The 8,398-nt window shown below is 25.8% G+C and overlaps 2 protein-coding genes across 2 annotated transcripts in view; both read right to left on the bottom strand.

Annotated features, from left to right (window-relative positions):
• LOC111624574 (adenylate cyclase type 6-like) overlaps window positions 1–3,148 on the bottom strand; it is a 37,515-nt gene extending 34,367 nt beyond the window's left edge. Inside the window, exons 1-2 of the mRNA XM_023367465.1 lie at window positions 3,024–3,148; window positions 1,286–1,411 (exon numbers count right to left, since the gene is read on the bottom strand). Coding sequence (XP_023223233.1) covers window positions 1,286–1,411; window positions 3,024–3,026 — 129 coding nt within the window. The 5' untranslated portion in view covers window positions 3,027–3,148. The remainder of the gene's footprint in view (window positions 1–1,285; window positions 1,412–3,023) is intronic.
• Window positions 1–8,398, bottom strand: part of LOC111624573 (adenylate cyclase type 5-like) — an 83,851-nt gene that overhangs the window by 19,334 nt on the left and 56,119 nt on the right. The gene's annotated exons all lie outside the window — the stretch shown is intronic.

The raw sequence follows: 8,398 nt of genomic DNA, 5'->3' as shown, positions 1-8,398 counted from the left end.
TATCAAAAAATTTTTTATACAACTTAAAATATTAATAAAACAAGTCATAACAAATGGCAAAATTTAAAATCAATAACCTAATTATATTAGCAGCTAGCCAATGTTCAAGTTTTTAATTAAAATTTTATTGTTTTTATACCAAACTTCAATTTAATTAGATATCCAGAAATTACCCATATTCAAGAAATATGGGTAGCTATTTCATATTGGTTCATATTTGAGAAATTTTATTTTAATTCATGTAAAGTTCTGATATGATTGAAAAAGGCATTTCAAATTTATACATTCCTCTTCAGTTGTTTACATATATATGTAATATGACATTATTTTAAAAATTTTAATGATGGAATAAACTAAATTTCTGAATTTACATTATACATTCATAAGTCTGTTTAAAATACTTGAAAATTAGCCTTGTTTCATTGTTATTAGTAGACTAAAATATTAATGAAAAAGAAAGAGATTTTAAAATATGAAGTGTTTTATTATTATTGTAATGAATTAAATTTTTATCAAACTATTTAACTAGTTAGTTAAATAAATATTTTTAATGGCAATGTAAACTTAAAATACTTTAAACTCTGGTCTGTTAATTTTAATTAGTAATTTACTGTTTTTTTTTAACTTTAGAGGAATAACTTTAGTGAATTTGTCAATAGTTTTATTTTGTAGTATACATTCTAAATTCTTTGATGGTTTAGATCTCTTGCTTAATTTAACTTCTATACCTCCTCCTTATACACAAAGCAGGAGGCATTGGCATAAAATGAAACTTTATTAGTGCAATGTAATAACAACACTAATAAGTGATTATAATATCATAGCAACAGCATTTTGAAAAATGCATTTAACTACCCTATCTGAATTTTATCTGAATTAGATTATCTTAAATTCGGAAGCTACTTATAATACAATTAAAATATATTTTTAAAAAATCACATGCTATTAGTCTTAATATAAAATAAATAAAACAGAATACAGTGGAGTCCCATATAATATGAGAGGGTACGTTCCACATTTTAGAAAATTGTGTTATCAAGACATGCATTATTAGATGATTTTATTCAAATTTAAACCTAGACCTAGAAGTTGAAGAAAATGCATAATGTTGGAAGACAAAATTAAAATTATTTAGGCATACAAGTTGCAATTTTTTTGTCACATCATACAAATTTGTGTTATAGATACACATTAAATGGGATTTCACTTTTTTTATTTAATAATTCATAAAATATTCTTAAAAATAAATGTTAATAATTTCTTTAATAATTGAAAAAGTTCTTACATCTGTAAATCCATTCAGGAGAAAATCTTCACATTTTAATGTACCATTTTCTATAGATGTAACTAATTTGGAAAAATTTAAGTGTAGCTGCCAGCAGCCAGTAGAATGGGTTATATCTAACAGAAACTAAAAGAATCATAAAATTAGTTTTTATCCAATTAATAATTAAGAGTAACTCATTAAACAAAAATATTACATATTGAATTGTAATATAAAATAATTTATAAATCCATAAAAGAGAATTCTTTATTTTTTGATGAAAGAAATACTTATTTACTTATAAACAGAATGAAATATAAGAGAACACATTTTAAAATAGAGAATCATTATAATATAAGCATTTGATTTAGCGACTAAATAAAATATTTTAAATGAAATTATGTGATATCCTACAGACAACAATAATAATTTTTTAATCATATAACAACATTTTAAAATAAATTTTTATTTCAATCATGATTGATTTAAATGACTGTTAAAAATTAAACTTATTCACATAATTTTTTTTTAAACATTTGTTAATTATTCAAACCAAGTTTTCTAAATTCTTCATGTTACAATTAAAACCTAATCACTTCTCATTTTAATAAATAAATTGTTTCAGTATTTTAAATTTAGAATATTAATGGCTGATATAAAATAATTATTGAAAATGGATGGCCAAATGGCTGAAATGGCTAAAGATTCACCTACCACTCCAAGAGATTCAGAATTAAATCCAGATAAATGGCCCCAGGAATTTTTCATGAAACAACTAACCTGGATATGTCAAGCCACATACCTCACCACTCAGTGTTGCACATTTTGGGCCTAGCCAAACCCATAATGGATAAAATAAAAATAATTCCTTCATGCCCATAGGGTAAAAAGAAACTTCAAAAAATTTGTTTCAATAATAAAATAATCATTTTATTTCTTAAATAAGATTTGTGAACTTGAAAAAAATCTAATTTAATGAATTTATTTTATAACTTTTATTACATTTAAAAAAATTTTAAATCATACTATCATATTTTTTTCTTTTTAATGAATACGTTATTCATTTAAAAAGGGGTAAAAATATTAGCAGTTCTATACTTTGTAACTTTAATAATAAAGTCTAAACTTAAAATGAGCAATTATTTATTGTGACATTGTACAATGCTGAGCTGCAATTTTTAATCATATTCTTAATCTATTCAATTTAAAATATATGTTCTTCACCTCAAATTAGTAGTGTCTTTCCCCTGTACATCATACTTTTCCTGCTAGCAATAGAGTTGTGACAGTTATTAATCTAACTCCTTTCAGGAAAAAATTTTTGAATTGAATTCACATAACTTATGGTTTAGACATGATGTTCATATATAGTTAATCAAGGCTTCCTACCCTAAGCTTTCCAAATCTGGTCTTGACTTTCATCTATTTAACAACATTTTTGAGATTAAGGAAGGACAGACAATGGACGAACAACAATGGGAATTTATATGTCTACAATTTTTTCAAATTGTAAAAGCCCAATCAAATAAATATTTATTCTATATTATCTAAAAACTAGAACATCTCTTTTATTTGCCAAAGTATAATCACACTCAAATCTTGGGTTTACAACATTAATATTTTTAGGAAAGATTAATAAATGTGAAATGCATATAACTAATACCAATTTAAAAGTACAAAATTTGTAGAAATTTTAATGTTACAAGCCTGGCTGTGTTTTTAAGAGTAAAAGAAAAATTTAAAAAAACCATTTTCTTACCATAGGTGTAATACAGCAAATATAGATGACTAGTAAAACAAAAATTGATAATAACTGGTTGTATCTTCTGTTATCAACAATAGTTTTTGATAAATTTATACATTTCGATGGAATGAAAGAATTTGGTGTCTTTAAAGAAAAAATATACAAAAATTAAACACATTAATAAAAAATATGAATACAAAAAGTTTTAATAATTTTCTGCAACAGATTTTTTTCCTTATTTGTCATTTCTGTTTTCAATTATTATTATTATTATTATTATTATTATACATATTCAAATCTAATAAAAAACAAATTTCAATTTAAAATTCAAATTAAACCAAAAATATTTACTTCTGTCTGTGGACTTTCCACAAATAGTATAATTCCTAAAATAGCAAGTCCTCCTCCTAACTGCAGTACCAGCTGTAGCCAATATCTGTAGTTAATATGAAAATTAAAGTCATAAGTAAAAAAATATCAGCTACAGCAAAATCTGATATGCATAAAATTATAAGATCATAAATAATTATCAAAAAATTTTTTAAACAACTTAAAATATTAATAAAACAAGTCATAACAAATGGCAAAATTTAAAATCAATAACCTAATTATATTAGCAGCTAGCCAATATGTTTGCTTACGAGGGGCATGATGTTCAAGTCACTGATTATGATCAAATTTGGTGAGATTATAGTACATTCCCAATGACTGACATGTGCCAAGCAGTAAGTGCAATACTCTAAACAAGAAAATTCAGATCAAAAATTACAAATCACTTAAAACTATTAGAATGTCCATCATTTGCATAGTGGCCAGTGACTTGATGGGGGCACACCAGTTTTGTAATCATGAGGTTGGTATTTTGATTTTGGTGGTATCAGTGTTATCTTTTTTCCTAAAACTATAATTTTCACTTCATCCTGGTATTTTTAAATTTATTATATTTATTTAAAAATTATTTTCAAATATTCATGTACAGTACATATGGGATTCATACTAACATTTATTTATAATTTATTTGGAAACAGGACTAGATATAAACAAAATTATCAATATTAAAAGTCAATTTTTTGTATTTTGTTAATAAAAGAAGACATTTTTATTAACATTATTCAATCTGCTTTCCAGGAGCACAATTTTATGGATGATAATTGTCGTAGAAGCATGTGAAGCAATAAACATTTCTGCAGTGTGCAAATTGAATAAATGCAAATTTTTACAATAAGAAGATTTACATACTGTATGTCACTGGAAAAACAAACCAGATTAGTGTTTAAAAAACTTCTCCATTATCAACTAATTTGGAGAAGAATCACTTCTACCACCTTCACAACTTCTGAAATTGATGAAGAACTCTCAGCTGCAATTAGGTCTTGATTTGGAAGAATGCTTTCACAATATGTAAATTTGTAATATTGTCATGCAGTAATTCTATCGCAGAAAACATTTCTATGCTATTGATGTTGGCATGAGATATGAGATATCGAAACCATCTTTTTGTTCTTTAACAAACAAAGATGCAATTATACACACATTTAGGTTAAACAATGACTTTGTTGCCAGATTAAGTATGAACTGTACAGAATGTATAGAAAATGCTTTGTTTTTAAAGAAATATTGTTAGGTAGCATTTGTTAATTGCTTTTGACATTGACTTGTCATTTGAAACAGACAAATTTTATTGTTTTATTACCCTTATTATTGTGTATTTGTAGTTTTCTAAAAATAAATCAATTTTTCTCTCTGACTATAATAAATTACAAAATACCAAGAATAAACTGAAAATTATAGTTTTATGGAAAAAAAAAAACATTGAATACATCAAGATTCAAAACACCAACCTTATGATTACAAAACAGCACATCCTCATCAAGCCACCAGCCACACTGCAAATAAAGGAAATTCTAAAACTTAGAAGTGATTTGCATTTTTTGATCTGAATTTTCTTGCTTACTTTTGAGTATCGTGCCTTATTGCTTGGCACATATCAATCGTTGGGGATGCACTATAATCTCACAGAGTTTGATCAAAACTGGTGACCTGAACATCATGCTGTCCCCTTGTTAGTAATGAGTAAATAAACAAAACTTGGATAGTATCATTCCTTAGAAAATTCAAATACAGATTGACTCCTAATAAGTCTTCAAACTCCTTTAACTTGAAATTTTTTGTCCAGACTTAACTCCTATATACTTGATACAGTGTGTTTCTGTAAGTTAGAGTTATTTTGAGATCATGTTTCACTAATTCAAAATCTGATCCAGAGACTTTATATCATCATTTTTACAAAAATGGATGATGATAACAGAATGCTGAAGATTGGTATTGTATGGAATTATGCACAACATAAAATTCAAAATTTTAGCATTTTGCACTTAAAGTAACAATCTTATTCTTAAATGCAATCTGACTAATCAAGTCAGATTGCATCCTAGCACTCCTAGCACTTTAAAATCATTATTTTTAGATTTAAAAAATTTAAAAATATATTGATAACAAGCACATCTGTGATTTGACTTCTTACTGAATTATTGGCCAATCAAATTTATGAATTGTCTATATGTATCTCCCTATTTGGAACTAAACATTCATACTATGTAAATTTTGCATCAACTTTGAATCACATGTTGACATTTTAATTGCTGACAGTGATTAATTAATTGGCATATTGACCATTTTCGTTTCAAAGTAGATAGAAATGGCAAACAAGAGAAAACTAGATTTTGTTGATACAGAAAAATCAGAAATTGCAAATAAATTTACCATTCCTTAGGAACTCTCTCTACATAGCAGAAAAAGGAGAAAATAGTTTTGGAAAGCTGCAGTGAACAACAGAAAATATAGCATAAATGTGTGCATCTAGATCAGTATTTTTCAATCTACCATCTCAGCATACTTGAACCTATAATTAAATTTCCACAAAAAAAATTATATGATTTAAAGTTGTTTGTAAACATTCTATCACCATATTACTTGCCATTTATTCTTTTTGTCTGTATTTTTTGTGAATTAAATAGAACAGCATTGTTATTCCTTAAAATAACAGTAGGTTACAACAATAGTTATTTAAATTAATAATTTTCATTTACATACAAAAAGCAATTAACATTAAGTCTTAAATTGCATTTAAAAGTAGCATGATAATTGCCTTTAGAAACCAGCCACTATTTCTAAGTTACAGTTACAGTTAGGGACTAGGGACTTGCGTAGGAGCAACGTAAGTAACATAAATTAAGAAAGAACAGGTACAGATAACTTAACTCTATTGGAGACACATTCAAAAAGAACGGTTGACAGGTTGCGCGCCACACATCAGAATAAACAGACTAACATGGCAGAATTGCAGACGAGTTTCAGTGAGTGTGAGTTCTTTCGCTGTTAAAATAATGTAAATTTGTAAAAATATTTGCAAGAACTTTGTTTCATCGTAATTTCACAATTTCTACGAAATTCCAGGACAAAATTAATAGTTCATCTGGACAGTGAGTCAATTCCTGGACTGTCTGGGTGAAAACTGGACAGGTGGTAACACTATGGATNTAATTTTTGTAAAAGTTAATAATAATAACAAAAATTAACTATAATTAATGAAAAGAATCTAATATAAAATAACATAGTAAAGCTCCAATATATGTATTTTATAAAGTAAACATTAATATTATAGGAGGAGGTCTAATCATCTAATCAAAATATTTTTTAAAGAATTGTTTAAAAAACAATTTAGAACAGCTAAATTTTATTATCCATGATTTGGCTGTTTCTTAGGAAGCGACTAAACCAAAATTAATAGCATGCAACTGATTCATAGTAGTTTTAATCATTCTTAAAGTAATTTTAAAATAAATCATGGTTAACTGATTTTGGATAAGCCTTTACATTAATAATCATTTTAACAAAGTAATTTTCCACAATTATTTCAATATTTACATATTTTATTAAGTAGTTTTTTAGATTATTTTTACATTTACTAAAATATAGCCAATGCTTGAGAGTAGTTTATGTTTAAAAATAAAATTTCCTGTAATTAATAACAAACATAATAATGATAATATATATAAATTATTTCATTACATTTAATAGTTTTATTAAGTAATTCAAAAGGTATCAAAAGTTAATGTAGTTTATCAAATAAATTTTTCGAATAATGTAATAAAATATATAAAAAAAAGACTTTTACATAAAAATGTATTTGTTGAAAGTTAGAAACTAAGTAGAGAATTGCTATTTATTAAAAGCTTCTTACCCAAATTTTTGAATCAATAGATGATCATACATGTCAAACAGATAAACATGTGTCAAAAGTATTAAGGTACAGTATATTAAGGAGAAGGTCAGTAGCAATACTAGCTTCTGGACGGTAGTCAGAATCAGAAATGTGGCAGATGCCAACATTACTAACATCACACAGAAAGTCATGTACTGTAGTAATAAATCAAATTGAATTATGTTAATTATTTTTAATTAAAATCATTTAAAACTTGAAAAGAAAATTTTAAACAGAATCTTATAAATTCATATCATCATCCAACTTCTGAATCCAAAAAATATGTTTTGCCATATCATCATAATCATCATCAATAAGAATTTCTTTTACTGATACTTTCACAGCACAGTCTCAACAATATTACTTCATAATATAATTATATTATATTATTAATGAAATGACTGTAACCTAATTCTTTCAGTTTGAAGACAAGATCAAAAATATTCTAGTTTCAATTTAAAAATAACAAAATTCAATATTTCATAAATTTCAATACAGAAAATTTATGAAACAAGTATTTTTTAAATCCAAATTAATTTAAATCAATAATTTATATTTTACTTTCCCAGCTATTTATACATAACAAAGAAAAAGTATGTCAATTGGTCAAAAAATGATCCCTGAGACTTTTATGATTTTGGACTTGGGAAGACCTTGAAAAATCAAGAAATGTAAAACAGTCAAGGATATTTTTTTGTATGTATGTATGTATGTATACATATGCATGTGTGTAGGGCACCATTTTCTTCACCAACTTTGAAGCTTAATAACTCCTGTGTTTTTTGTTACAGAATTTCTAAAATTTTGCAAAAAGAGGTTTGTATTGGGAGATTAATACTGTAAGGTCTCTTTTTATGCGGATTATTTTTATGCGATTTTGAAGTTGTGCAGTTTGTATTTCATCCAAAAATTTCTTGGACAAACATACATGTAGGCTTGTTTAGGAAGCCCGTGTATAGACAGTCTCCAAAAATTGTGGAACGCTCAAAGCTCACTCCACTTGTTCCGCTGACATATAACGTTTATGGATGTAAAGGACAGCTAAATCTACCTTAATCGCTTTAGTTCTTAGCAATTTTTGATATAAATGTAATTAAACATAAAAAATACTTAAAACTGAAAAAAA

Source organism: Centruroides sculpturatus, unplaced genomic scaffold (genome assembly GCF_000671375.1).
Source record: "Centruroides sculpturatus isolate CEXI.00-Female unplaced genomic scaffold, Cexi_2.0 scaffold15, whole genome shotgun sequence".
Lineage (NCBI taxonomy): Eukaryota > Metazoa > Arthropoda > Arachnida > Scorpiones > Buthidae > Centruroides > Centruroides sculpturatus.
The sequence above is the reverse complement of the archived record's forward strand: the minus strand, read 5'-3'. Positions and strand labels throughout refer to the sequence as shown.